A 15152-nucleotide genomic window follows, 5' to 3' on the forward strand; every position below is an offset into this window, starting at 1 on the left:
CATATATAAACGCCGGACAGTGCAAGGGGCGGGACCCAGCCGGGCCCGCCGGGGTCTCCCAGCAACACCGCCCAGTCGTTCTCACCCAGCCCTGCCCCCTCCTCAGCCGCTCCGCTGCTTCTCATTGGGCGCCGCCAATTTCTTTCAGGGGCCTGGAGTGCAGGGAGGTGCTGTGGGGTTGAGCGGCAGAGAAAGCGCGGCGGGCGGGGTAGCCGTCGGCTGTACGGCTAACGTCATGCTCACTCGGGGTTGCAGTGAGCCATTGGCTACACGATTGTACTATACAGTCTTGTGACTCTGCTAGGCATGGGGTTATAGCGTGGAAAGTGTATAGAAAAAGGCTTGCTCTACAATGCACTGTGGGTAGCAGGCAGTCCACTATACACAGGGTGCACTGTGTATACACTCGTATTAGTAAACACTGTGCAGTGTATACAAAGCTGCTACAGATTAGTGTAGAGAAAACATAGAAGGCTTGCTACAGATTGCACCGTATACATGCGTATAGAAAGCATGGTCCTATACATTGCGATTTGCTATGGAAACGCAGAAGGCACTTACCGAAAGCACAGTGCATATAGGTTTGTTACAAATACAAACTGCACAGAAAGCACTCAAAAGTAAGACTTGTTACAGAACCGACTACCTAGAAACTACGCTAACATTTAGGAGTTATTGACGCAAAAACACTCTGCAGACGAATATAGGAGGCTCTGCTCGGTTGATATTATTAAACTCCCAATTTTCTTTTAAAACCCCTCGGGAAAATCAGTGTCCCTTTTATTGCAAAAGATATACACGCTACCATCTCCCTGACTAGGACTGTTCAACCAGCACATGTCGGAAAGGGCTTTCCTCTCAGTTTAATATTCCTGGCGAGTAGGCTGGGAAGCTTAATAAAAAAGGAAGACGCATCCGAGTACCTCGGAGTGAAACGGGACACCTCTTACTCCCTCCCCACCGAACATCAACTTTTGCCACGTAATTGGTCTGAAACAAACTTTGGGTCCTTGCTTGCTGCGCCCGCGTAACTAGCGGACGGTCGCTAGGGTGTGTGACTTTGCAACACAAAGCGCGGATGGCTAAAGAGATCGGGTTTTGGGGGCGGAGGGGGGAGGGAAGAGGAGGGGAGGGCAGAAAGAAAGAATCATTTCCCCTTTCGGCGGGCGGCTCCTGCACAGCAAAGGGCCTCCCCGTCCCGCGCCGCCTGCACCATGTGCCCGCCTCCCGGAGCTTTCCAATAAGGCCTAGCAGATCACAGAGACTTGGCAGCCGCTCAAGGTCTTGTGATACGATTAGCAAAGCCAATTTCTTCTCCTTTGACTCGGAGCCCCAACGCCCGTCCCTGGGCGGCAGCAGCAGCAGCAGGAGGGCGGGAACGGGGACACAGGCGCTCGCAGCCTGGGCCGCTCGCTCGGTGCCCTTCCCCTGGCGCAGTGCGCGGGGGGCGGGAGGCGCCGCCCGGGGAAGTGCCGCCGAGCTGTGGCTGCAGGGCGGCCCCAGGCCGGAGCGCTCCTAGCTTGTGCAGCAGGGAGGAAGGAAGCCAGTGCTAGGGGTGAGTGGCAAGGGACGTAACCGTGCTGTGCGCCACACCTCGGCCGGGGGAGGGGGCAGGCGCCCTGCCCGCGTGGGTTCCTGGCCTCCGCGAGATACACGCGCTCCTCAAGACAAACGAGCCGTGAGCTTGGCCTACGAGAGTCCGCGCGGCCGGGAGGGGAAGAGTTAACCCTGGCGGGGCCCCTTGCTTTGCAGCACCCCTCCCCCCCCAGGTCACAGCTCTTTCTGTGCAACTGCCCGGCCAAGTTATCCCTTCCCCTGCAGCTCTGGGTCTCAGCAGCTCCTCCCTCCTGAAGAGCCCTTGTCTGGACGGTAGCTGGGACGGGGGACGAAGTGGTGGTTAAAAGGAGTGAACGGCCAAAAAGGAAGCTGCCGCCCCCCCCAGAGAAGCAGCGGATGTTTTTAACCACACTGTACACTGCAGGTAACCCCGCTTGTCCCCTCCCCCCCCCCGCAACATTCATAAATCTGGCCTGACTCCGACATCCAGGCTTGTATAAACACGTTCAACTGCACGATTCTGCATTCCCAATACTTGCGTTTGCTAACAGTTGGAACATATGCAAGGGGAAAATGGATGCGCGTGTAAAAGTTTCCCTGCATGTTATGGGTTACAAAAGCAGTGGAGACGTTTGATCCTCTTTCGGTTCTTTCTGAGTTGGGTTGTCAAGCCCTGAAAATCCGAGGGTGCAAGTCTGCCCACGTCAGCAGGAAACCTGCACTTTGCAAAGAAATTTACCAAAAGGAAAAGCAACTTCAGTGGCGTTTTATTGGAACATTTTGCGGCGGGTCTTCACACCTGTTTTTCGCAAAACGGCTCACGCCTCCATTTGGCTTCCTCCTCAGTATGACTGTCCAGCCCCGCGGAGAAATGCACTTTTGGGAGCGGCTGCAGTTTAGCAACGTCTCAGCGCAGCAGCACAGTCCCTCCTCCTGCAAAAGGCAGCATAGGGTGCGATATTTCATCCCATTGCTCAGTCTGTTAAAAGGTCACAGTTGCTAACAGTGTGTTAATAAATTATAAAGAACGAGAAACTCTAACGTGGGCCATTTACGTGTAAAAATAAGATACCCGAGAAGAAATTGGACCCGAGGGAGAAAAAAGCACCAAATCACATTCCTTTCCGTACCACAGTTCTTCATGGGACAAATCTCTAACACACCAAATGCACCTTTTAAACTAATCTACTTGGCAGCGCTTTCTAACTCGCGGCTGAGAAGCTGCGTTGCTAAATTGGAGGTGGACGTGACATGTTGACATTTAGTCCCGCAGTGGTTTTATGGTAACATGTCACCCTCTAGTGTCTCAACCCTGCGAAGGCATCCCAGTTAGAGGAGGCAACAATATTCTATGTTCACCGCTATCCAAACAAAACTTAAGTTTTCCTTTAATATTTTTCTGCAGTTCTGTGAAAACATTATAGTTGTGAGTGACTTACCACATAATGAGAAATGGGGAAAAATTTAAACTGCGATTAACATTATATATTTCCAATAATGTATATTTTCTCCTTCCATTTGGTTTCATGCTAATGTGGTTAGTTCAAACGTCCCTCTCCTCCCCCTATTCAAAAACTAAACCGTGTAATAAGATTTGAAAACACCATCTTGGTGGCAGATCCTGCCCCTTAGTTACCAGTCTAAATACATAGTTTATGAAGATAATCATGCAAAAAGCAGTGTGTAATCAGCCTTTGAACAACAAATACTTTGATACATTGACTTAGATCAAATACATCACAGATAAGTACTCTCTACTAGACTTTGCTAATCCTGTACTGCAGCTGCTGTTTAAGGTTTAAAGGTTTCTGATTTAGTAGTTATACAGTAACCCAAATTACCAACAATATGTGGTGAAATGTATACAAGATGATGCAAAATTATTTGCTCTCTATAAACTAAGAGATATTACTTAAAGTTACACGTTTAAAAACATTGATAAGGAAGATAAAGATTTAAAGTAATTTTGTTAACTGATTAACCATGTTCTTGAGGCTTACCAAAAAGTTACTTATGTTCTGTTATAAATCTTGTGGATATACTACTGTGCTGTTAAAAGTTGTCTTACTCATTTTGATACCATTCAAACTACCAAGCTCCACACAAGAAGAGCAGCAGTGAAGGATTTTTGAAATTCAGAGGGATTCATTTCTATTTGTATTATACCATAAAAAGTGAATAGCTACACCAGATGTTAAAAAAAAGTTGGAAAGGTGTGCAAAGTGACAGTTGCTAACTATTAGTGTTGAACAAATGTACTTATGAACAGCTGAGATAAAATGTATGCTATTAATCTAATGAGCAAAACAGCTTTTTCATAAAAATATATGATGATTAATCTGGATTCTGGTTTTATTTATCTATTAGTAAATAGGATAAAATGAATACTGGTGAACCGTCCTTTCATTGTAAACCAAGTTTTCCTTTGCCTCATTGAAATCTCATGTTTCTTTATTATTGTAAGTTATTTACATGAGAAATGCTGAATCATGAAACTGCAGTTACAGAAAATATTTATGATATAAAGTCACTGAAATAAAAGATAATATTCTGTTTTGAAAATAAACCACTTAGGCTTTAATTTCAGCTTAATGCTTATGCAGTGGAAAGCAAATATTATGTCAAACTGCTCTCTTCCACTTTTAACTCAAATAAAAATGTTTAATTGTGACAATCTAACACATTTTTCAAAATATTTTTCAGAGCCTAGTTTAGCAGCCCATTCTAGTTATAACAGTATTATGAAAAATTAACAATGATACAACTAATACTTGCTAGAGAAATTCATTTTACACTAATTGAACTGGGCTTCAGGTTTACATTGAAGATTAAGCTATACACATTAATGTGAAACCCAGCCCCGTTTCACTAGTTCTTAGAAAATGTTGTATTATAGCGCCACCTACTGGGATACTAAGAATATAACTTAAAGTGTCTGAAGTACTGAGCTTCAGAAAACCTTGTATTGAACTATTAATTACTTTTCAGTAAGATTTCCAGTTAACATTTACTAAAAGACATGAAGGGTGAAAGTGCAAATAAAGAATTACTGTTTGATCATAACCCCATCATTCCTGCAGTGATAATTTAAAAATCAGTCTAAAGCAAGTTATATCTTTGTTTTGGTTACTGCATGCATGCTATATAGGTTTTAGCTCTTGATTAAATAATGCACTGAGTCTTTTTAATTATTTATTTGAACTTGTTATTATCTGGGAACCAAATTCAAGAATTCAGAAAGAGAAATCTACAAAGCACACATAAATAAGAGAACTCCAGATCTGTTTTGATGATTTGAGACAACACATTGCTATATTCCAAATCTCCTAAAACAGACAGTAATGTCAAAATAAAATTATTCTGATCACCATCAGAAGGTTGCTATCAGATTTGCTCTATTTTGTAAAGGCCTGATTCTGCTATCTTTACTCACACCTTACTTACAGAGTAAAGCATACTCTAAGTGAGGAAGTATGACCTTATACTTTTATTTTGAACACAGTGGTCTTCATTCTGGAAAGGGCTTCAAACCCAGCCTCTGGTTTGAAGGCAAAAATATTAGCACTCTGATACCTATTTTCTTTGCAGGAGCAATTAGGCAGCACTTACACATCTATTTGCACATGCAAAACAAGAGGTCACCTTTAAAAATCAGGCTCCTTTACTTCCCCCCTGGTTAAAAATGGAATGAAGTTAAATGAAGTTAAAAACTCTGATTCAGGAATGGGCAAGCAAAGGAAGTCAATATTTTTTTTTAAGAACAGTTTTTAAAAAGATCAAAATAAAATAGTATCTGGTTAATACTCTGAGTATGTTAAGAATTGCTATATGCTGACAAAAGGAAAAACAAAGTCAAGAATTATGGCATTGGAGTAGAGGAGGAATAACTTGTGGGATAAAACACACCAGATTTGCAGGTGGCCTGCACCTGGATGAATGGAAAATATTAAGGTTAGCTGCTTTGCGTCCTACAGTAGCTCCAATAAACTATGCTGGTCTGAATGAAATTAGTAAATGCATTAAAAAAATATTCTCCTACAGCAAGTCTGACAAAGATTCAATGGATTCATGAAAAATGTGTTTTTAGCATGTACTATTAAAAACGTTTACTACAGTCATTAAACAAATATATCCCGCCCAAACCTAGAGAGAATTCAACTCTTTGTTCACAATGTAGTAAAATGTATACAACCAGCACAGGACAAGCTGCCGGTGTTTCATTTTTCAGGATTTTCTTTGTTCTTGCAAGCATCATCAAGTTCAAGCAAGGTTAATATCTTAAGGCAAGTTGATATTCTTTCGTTCTGAATGGCTAATCTTGTGAATTCCACAGTTTTGGAAAATTCTGGAGTTGGAGGTAGCTCTTTAAGAAGCTGTGTAACAAGCTTCGCTTGATCAGATGCTCTTCTTGCCAATCGAAGGAATTCTCCTTGATCTGGCGAATTTAAGCGAGTGGCTGGTATGAGCAAGAACAGATGTTTACTAAGCTGTCTGACGTTAGTCAGCGTCTCTGCCCAAAAATTCACTTCCTCTTTATTAAACAGGTTGTCATCTTCCATCTCAATGAAAAGAAAAACAAGAAGGATCAGTGGTTTGATGATAAAGGGGAAATAATCCAATATTAAACAACATTAAGGAGAAATAATGCTGATATAAAATATTACCAAAACAATTTATTTGCTGTTTTATGTGAGGGTAAGAATTCATATACGTATCTTCAATTTATTCAAAGATTTGGAAAGCAAAAAACAAAGTTTCCCAGTGTGCCAATGACATATCTCCAGAAATCAGGCGCTTATGATGTAACTTTTATTTTTGAAATAGTGGAAGTAAAAAAACAGCCTAAATATTAAAATGTACGTTGGGGAGTGCAGAATTAGCTTGCCTTCCACTGTATCACTGTCTTGTATTATACAGAGACCTCTGTAATCAGTATGGTAACTGGGTATATCATGGAGCTTTTGGAGTAGATTAATTAATAAAGGAAAATTACATCTGTCAACAAAACAGTAGTAGAACATAAAAAAGACATACCTAACACAAATGCTTAAGAAAAGTTTCATAAGACATTTGAATGGTCATTTTATCATATCAGTTGTCAGCCAGTGTTTCAAAGATGTTGCTGTTGCCACTACTACCAGTTTATAGTATTATATTCATATTTCTTGGCCTTTCCAAGGCAAGTTAGCACCTAACTTACAATATTAAGTTCTGTAGGTCCAATCCTGCGAAGTCTTGTTTGTGCAAATAGTCCTATCTACTGAAGTTAACGGTTTCAATGAGTGAGGATGATTCATGTGTGTAAGACTTCGTAGTATTGAGCCCACAGAATATAACAAAATTTGAAAGCTCTGGAAAAACTAGTACAATAGCATGAAGCAAACCAATAGTAGCAGGAGTAATGGGCTTGGACTTCAGACATGCTGAGCATCTAAAACAGCTATTAATGTCAATCAGTTCTATAGCTGATCAGCACCTCTGAAAATCAGGCCCTGCATCTTTCAAATGTTGAGTGACAACTGATATGTTAAAATAACCCAGGAAGACCATTAAACTTTTTAAAAAAAGGGTATGATTTAGTGTTGACATCAATGGGACTACTTATATGAGAATTGCAGGATCAGGCCCAATTTATTTATTTATTTTAAACAGACTGTTGTCACTGTGAAGATTTTACTTTAAAATTTAAGTCTGTTCCATTTCCAGAAATTAAGTAGTTATTATTATTACCAGTGTTGTAGTCTCCAAATCTTTTTTTTGCTCATCCTCTCCCAGCAGCCACTCCAGTAACACTGGGACACCAGCACTGGTTTGATTCCACTGCTGAAGCAGCTCACACAGTATGCCAAATGCTAAATCCAAGGCCATGGATGCATTTACTACACGAAAGGCAAACTCTATGGAGAGAAAACAGGAACAATAATGTAAATTGAGACCAAACATCATTTTACATTAACAGTGGCATATAAGTGAGCTCTCATATGAATACCAAGGCTGAACTTAAGCAAATTTAGAATGCTAATTTACAGTCACGAGTAGTTAGAACTATATGCTTAGCCAACTGTGAGGGTTGGGCTCTTTTCTTATTTCAAAATAATACATGTAACACCTAAGACAATTACATTTAAAAATTACTGTTGTGCAGATAGTAACATTCAGTATTATGACAGGTTTCGGAGTAGCAGCTGTGTTAGTCTGTATCCGCAAAAAGAACAGGAGTACTTGTGGCACCTTAGGGCAGGTCTACACTAAGGGCGGGGGTCGAACTAGGGTACGCAAGTTCAGCTACGTGAATAGCGTAGCTGAATTCGAAGTACCCTAGTTCGAACTACTCACCCGTCCAGACGCCGCGGAATCGAAGTCCGCGGCTCCAAGGTCGACTCCGCCACCGCCGTTTGCAGTGGTGGAGTACTGGAGTCGACCGCGGCGCTTCCGGAGTTCGAACTATCGCGTCCAGATTAGACGCAATAGTTCGAACTCCGAGAAGTCGAACTCACCGCGTCGACCCGGCTGGTAAGTGTAGACTAGCCCTTAGAGACTAACACATTTATTTGAGCATAAGCTTTTGTGGGCTACAAATATAGACAAAACAACAAAGGTTAAAATAAACCCAAAAGCCAGAAAAATTCAGGCCGTTTACATAAGAGTTCAAGGCATCTTTGGCCAGAATTGGGTTAAACACAGGTCTTGCTAGCAGGATGCTAATATAGTTTCCCTGGACAGTGCAGAAATGGATAAACCACCACGCTATAAACTGTACCCATAAGCTCCTCTCTACACTGCGTTTCTTCCCTAGATTTCCAGCTGGTGCAAATTATGTTTTAATCACTGTGTTTGCTTGCTCTCGATGACTATGGTAAAAATGCCAGCAACCTTCTAGAGCTCTGTCTACAATAGAGTTCTCATTGTTGCTATCAGCAGTAGAGCTCACTAGTGGTAGCAACAGTGGGAAAATATAGGGGGGAAATCCTAGTGCAGGCAAACTCCCTGTCTAGAGCATGATGTAAAATGGATTTTAGCAAGGTTCATCTATATTCACCAGAGAAAAGCTATTCATGCAAAGGGCTTATTTTTAAAGTAATGCTGTTCTCCAAGACACCTTTTTACCAGGACAAAGGAAGGTGGAATGATGTAATCACAGCTACCCAGAAAGTTAGTCACACTTGGAGGCTGGCACTGACTTCCTCTTTCTGAGGATTCATTTCATCTGATGAAGGAAAAGGATTGTTGAGATTAAAAATGAACAAAAATGCAGACAGAAAAAGACTAAACTGGAAGCAACTCCCTCTGAGCTGCAGCGAGGATCTCTATTGTGTATTTTCCACTTACTTTACAGCTGATTTTCAGATATGCAAATTGAACAACAGATCCACAATGGAGTTTGACATCTGCACTAGGCAAACACAAATGCAAAGGAAGGAAAGAAAGCAGTGAGACTTGTTGGGCAAAGGAATGTGAGGGTGCAGGCAAGGCTACTGTGGGCATAGAGACCTGACAGGAAATGGGAGGGAGAAGGGGCATGATACTGGACAGGATAGGGCAAGGTACTGAAAAGGTATGAGGGGGAGCCTGGACAGGAGACTGTGAACATAAGAATGGCCATACTCATCAGACCAATGGTCCATCTAGCCCAGTATCATGTCTTCCTACAGTGGCTGGTGCCAAATGCTTCAGAAGAGTAAACAGAACAGGGCAATTTATTAAGTGATCCATTCTCCTGTCATCCAGTCCCAGCTTCCAGCAGTCAGAGGTTTAGGGACACCCAGAGCATCAGGTTGTGTCCCTGATTATTTTGGTCAATAGAATTGATGGACCAATCTACCATGTACTTATCCAATTCTCTGTGAAGGGAGAGTACAGTGATATGGGAAGGGGATGAAAGAGAGAACAGCAACTTCTCTGTCTTAAGAGTTTAGAAGAGGGTAAGCAGGAAGACGGGACATGCTGGCCGCTGCTTCCCACAGCTCCCGTTGGCTGGGAACAGTGAACCATGGCCACTGGGAGCTGCGGGCGGCTGTGCCTGTGGACAGTCAATGTAAACAAATTGTCTCACGGCCCGCCAGCAGATTACCCTGATTAGGGTGACCAGATGTCCCAATTTTATAGGGACAGTCCCGATATTTGTTTTTTTTATATGGGCTCCTATTACCTCCCACCCCCATCCCGATTTTTCACACTTGCTATCTGGTCACCCTAACCCCAGGGCCAGTGCAACCTATTGGGGGCGACCTAGGCAGTCACCGAGGGCGCTAGGATTTGGGGGGCGGCATTTTCTTCAGCAGCAACCGCGGTGGCCGGATCTTCGGCCGCCGCTGGCATTTAGGTGGAGGGAGCTGGGGCAGAGGGGCGCGGGGAGACTTGCTGCAGGCGGCCAAGGGCAAGGCACGCAGGGGAACTCCCCGCCCCAGCTCACCCCTGCCCCGCCTCCTCCCTGAGCATGCCATGGCTGCTTCACTTCTCCCATCTCCCAGGCTTGCGGCGCCAATCAGCATAGGCGCCACAAGCCTGGGAGGCGGGAGAAGTGAAGCGGCACCAATCAGCTTAGGCGCCACAAGCCTGGGAGGCAGGAGAAGTGAAGCGGCGCCAATCAGCTTAGGCGCCGCAAGCAAGCCTGGGAGGTGGGAGAAGTGAAGCGTAGCGTCGACGGCGTGCTCGGGGTGGAGGCGGAGCAGGTGGGTGCCTCAGGGCGGAGGGGTGTGAGGAGCTGCCGCAGGGGGAGCACCTCAGGGTGGAGGGGGGGAGCTGGCATGGGGGGGCACCTCAGGGCAGGGGCTCAGGGACGGGGGAAGGCGCAAGGTGGAAGTTTCGCCTAGGGCGCGAAACATCCTTGCACCGGCCCTGCCTAACCCTGATGGGCCATGTGCGGCCCATGAACCGCAGGTTGCCTACCACTGCCTTACATATTGCAGACAACAAAATCTTGTCCACTCACTCCTTTAACAGACCTGTAACCTCTGGTTGAGTTACTGAAGTCCTGAAATCATGATTTAAACTGAAGATTTCAAGTTGCAGAGATTCCATCATTTACTCTAGTTTAAACTTGCAAGTGAACTGTTCCCCATGCTGCAGAGGAAAGTGAAACTCCTCCAGGGTCTCTGCCAATCTGACCCAGGGGAAAATTCCTTCCCAACCCCAAATATAGAGGTCAGTTAGACCTTAAGCATTTTGTCAAGACCCAACAGTTAGAAAGAACCTGGGAAAGAATTCTCTATAGTAACTCAGAGCCCTCCCCATCTAGTGCTCCATCACTGGCCGCTGGGGATATTTGCTACTAGCAGTCGCATATCAGCTGTATACCATTGTAGGCAGTCTCATCATACCATCCTCTCCATAAACTTATCAATTTTGTCTAATTTCAACCTAAACTTGTTAATGGCCAATTTATATCAATTTGTTCTTGTGGCAACATTGGCATTTAACTTAAATAACTCTTCTCCCTCCCTGGTATTTACCCCTCCGAAGTATTTATAGAGAGTAATCATGTCCCCCCCCCCAGCCTGTGTTTGGTTAGGCTAAACAAGCCAAGCTCACTGAGTATCTTCTCATAAGGCAGGTTTTCCATTCCTCTGATCATCCTAACAGCCCTTCTCTGCACCTGTTCCAGTTTGAATTCATCTTTCTTAAACATGGGAGGCCAGAATGGCACACAGTATTCCAGACGAGGTTTCACCAGTGCCTCATATAATGGTACTAACACATTTCTCTATCTTTACTGGATAAACCTCATCTGATGCACCCTAGGATTGTGTTAGCCTTTTTCACATATCTCTGGCTCATAAACATCGTGATCAACTAGTAGACTCAGGCCTTTCTCCTTCTTTGTCGCTTCCAACTGAAAAATCTCCAGCTTGTAGCAAAAATTCTTGTTGTTAGTTCATAAGCACATGACCTTGCACTTTGCGCTATTCAATTTCATCCCATTTCTATTACTCCAGTTTTCAAAGTTGTCCAGATCTTCTTGTATGATATTCCGGTCCTCCTCTGTATTGGCAATACCTCCCAACTTTGTGTCATCTGCAAATTTTATTTTATTTTATTACTACCACTTTTTGTGCCAAAGTCCGTAATAAAAATCTTGAATAAGATTGGTTCCAAGACCAATCCTTGAGGAACTCCACTAGTAACCTCCCTCCAGCCTGACAGTTCACCTTTCAATATGATCTGTTGTAATCTCCCCTTTAGCCAGTTCCTTCTCTACCTTTCAGTTCTCATATTAATCCCCATCTTCTCCAATTTAACTAATAATTTCCCATGTGGAACTGGTGCCGCTCCTGCAGGTCTGTGCAGCCCACTGGCGATCGCCACCTTGAGCCCAAGGAACAATGCCTGGAGTCCGGGGACCTATGCTGGGTACTCTGGCAGGCAATCTGACCCACATCTGGGGGCTAGTGGTGCTGTTTGGGCGAGTGCTGACAGGGTGCCCCCCTGCGGCGAGGAACAGTGCCACACTGATGGGGACCACTGAAAGGGTCCCAAGGCTGGTTTACCCCTTGAACCGGGCACCTCAGTGGCCGGCATGGGTGGCACCGGCAGGGACAGAATGTCTTTCGTGGCCTGAAAGGCCTCAGGCATGGATAGCACCGCTAGGTGCCAAGTGCCTCTGCTGCTCCCCAGGGTGGCGGGCGGATCTTTGAGTGGGCCCAACCACTCAGCGGGAGTCAGAGCCTGGCCACTATCTGGAGGGGAAGATCTGCCCCTCACAGGTCTTTGCTCTTCTCCGGTCCTCTCCTAGGAGATTGCCCCTTCTTGGCCTTCCTTTACTTTTTAGTCGGTACCAGGGATGGGAATCGGTGCCGGTCTGAGGCCAGTGCTGGTGGTGCGCTCCGCACTGAGACTGCGGTGCAAGGAGCAGAGTTCTATCTGGTCGGCTCTGAGGCCGGTGCCAGGGCCAACTCCATAAGGAGCGCTCGGAAACAGGGCCATCCCTAGCCATTTTGGTGCCCTACGCAACCACCCCACGGCTACAGCTCACTCCGATCTGCTCCCCTGGCTCCCAGCCTTGGGAGGCAGAGGGGAACCGCCCCCCAGCACTCACCGGTGGAGCGGAGCAGGCTGGGGCCGGGTCGCTCTACTTACTGTGCAGTAAGTGCAGGCCCCACCCCTTCAGCAGACCTCAGGGGACTGGAGGCGGAGCAGGGCGGGGGCTTTGGGGAAGGGGTGGAGTGGGGGTGGGGGCAGGAAGAGTTGGGGCTGGGGCGGACCAGGGGCAGGGGCCATGGGGAAGAGGCGGAGTGGGGCTGGAGCAGCACGCAGCTGTGCAGGGCACCAGGAAATGTAGTGCCCCAAATTTCCTGGTGCCCAACGCAGCTGCTTACTTTGCGTATGGGTAGGGACGGCCCTGCTCAGAGACGAATGTCCCGCTCCTTTTTGGTCTGCAGTCTGAAGCTCTTGCAAATGCGACATTTGTCGCTCACATGGGTTTCCCCTAAGCACTTCAGACAGCTTCTATGGGGATTGCTGATTGGCATGGATTTCTTGCAACAGTCACAAGGTTTGAAGCCTGGGGACTGGGGCATACCCCATCCCTATGCTAAGTCCCGTTTGGGACTAACAAACTAACACTAAATCTACACTAAGGGAACTATAAAACTAATGAATTTCTAACAACTATATACAGAAAGTTCACCACTAGGCACAGTTGAGAAGAGTAAGCTTGCTGATGCAAGGAGACGTTCCAGCACCGTCACTGGCGGTCAGAAGGAACTGAGGGTGGAGGGAGTCAGCGGCGCCCCTTATACCAGTGCATACGCATGCCACTCCAGAGGGCGCCAGAGCCAGTCCCCTACAGATACTTCTGGCACTAGTGTATGTGGCAAGCGCACACACCTACACAGGAATGGACAGGAGCAAGCACTCGAAGAACCAAGGTTGTCCCCTACAGCCAGTTCTTCTGTGAGGTCTTCACTACTCACCAATACCAAATCTAAAATGGCATCACCTCGCTGACTGTTTGGTGAAGAAATCTGTCAGCTATCACATCCAGGAAAATATGGGTCCTACTATTTTTAGTAGCACTTGTCCTCCAATCTCTACCTGGGAAGTTAAAGTCTCCCATAATCGCACAATTCCCAGTAGTATTTATTTAATTAAAAACAGTAAAGAAGTCTCTCTCCATATCCAAACCAGATCCTGGGGGTCAGCAGCATAGCCCAATCACTGATGTTGATCACTTCTTTTTGGGACTGACTATATGTCCAGCTGCATACATTGAATCAATCCACTCTTTCTTTACTCACTACCCCAAGACAGCATATGTTCTATTACTCTAATTAACTGAACGATTAACATTAATAATTACAGACGCTGATGTACAGGAACTAGATTATTGAAGTATTTTTGCTGTTATTTTATCCATCACTCATCTGTATAATTTCTCATATTGAGATCATAGGTAGACATGGCAACCTGAAAATCCGGCATGGAGTAGATCAATGACTATATATGTGTAAAATGCTTTGAAGATGAATAGCACTACATAAGTGCAAAGTAAAAGGACAATAATTGATGTTATATGCATGCATAAAGAGGAAGAATACAACTTTCTTTATAGGTAACTTTAAAAGAATGTACATAGTTTTCACTGAAGTATTTAATGTTTATAGGCAATAGACAAACATCACTGATTTCAATTAGCCTTATATTATATATTACTTGATATTGTGTTCATAATTTAGAGTAATGTGACTGTAGAGTCCTAACGAAAGTGATTCAATGACCCAGTATTATAAGCCTCTCACATTGTAAACAATGTTGTTCAGAACCAGTTGTCTGTATCATTTAGATATTTTATACTTATATAGTCATTCAACTTACTACTACTAACGAAAAATAAAATAGCAGGAATTGAATCTGAAGAGTCAGACTGCAAGAGGCTACTAATGAACATAACAAACAATGTAAGCATTCCATAAAGGGCAGGATCTATAGGCTCATTCACTGCAGAAGTGTTGAAATGATCACTTATCAGTTCTCAAAACTCTAGGACATGTATAAGTTACAACATGCAAAAATGTCAGTCATAAACAAGATTATCATCTTGTTAAATAAAGCCACTTCAGTGGTTGAAATACACAGAATGCTCTGTGCTTTAAACTAGTAGTTACAAGATAAAGCATAAGAATTAATAATACTGCTTAAAATGAAAAATAGAAGATATAAATAAGGTATTAGATGTTTTTTCTATGTTCAGGAAGTAAATTTTCATAAAGGGGGAGGGATAAGTACTATAGTGGTTTGGGTTTTCTTTGTTAATCCACCCGAGGAAGAAATAGACCTCCCACATACACATTCATATACCACAAGTCCTTTGATCACGCCAGATGTGAACATTTCTCCTGGTAGCCTATTATGTGTCCTCAAAATATACTCTTTTCAAACTTTTGTATTATACTAAGAATTGGGGGGAAAAAACCCCAAACATTGAGTACAGTGGAATGAAGTATACATGCCAAGAATGATAAAATACAAACAAAACAGAAAAGGCAGGATACAGACTATGAGAACAAAGATTAAAAACTAGAGTTACGTGTCTATAAACTGTTTCCTAATTGGTTTTACACGAGTAATTGTCAAACAATAATTTAGCTTTAGTTTGC

General features: G+C 44.2%; 1 protein-coding gene across 4 annotated transcripts in view; it reads right to left on the reverse strand.

Annotated features, from left to right (window-relative positions):
- Positions 1-4736: 4736 nt before the first annotated feature.
- Positions 4737-15152, reverse strand: part of THADA (THADA armadillo repeat containing) — a 335835-nt gene continuing 325419 nt past the window's right edge. For all 4 annotated transcript variants that reach the window (XM_039529575.1, XM_039529574.1, XM_039529572.1 and 1 more), the window contains exons 37-38: positions 7288-7454; positions 4737-6116 (exon numbers count right to left, since the gene is read on the reverse strand). In XM_039529575.1, the coding sequence (XP_039385509.1) occupies positions 5775-6116; positions 7288-7454 (509 nt within the window). In that variant the 3' untranslated portion in view covers positions 4737-5774. The remainder of the gene's footprint in view (positions 6117-7287; positions 7455-15152) is intronic.

Source organism: Mauremys reevesii, linkage group 3 (assembly GCF_016161935.1).
Source record: "Mauremys reevesii isolate NIE-2019 linkage group 3, ASM1616193v1, whole genome shotgun sequence".
In the NCBI taxonomy this organism is placed as follows: domain Eukaryota; kingdom Metazoa; phylum Chordata; order Testudines; family Geoemydidae; genus Mauremys; species Mauremys reevesii.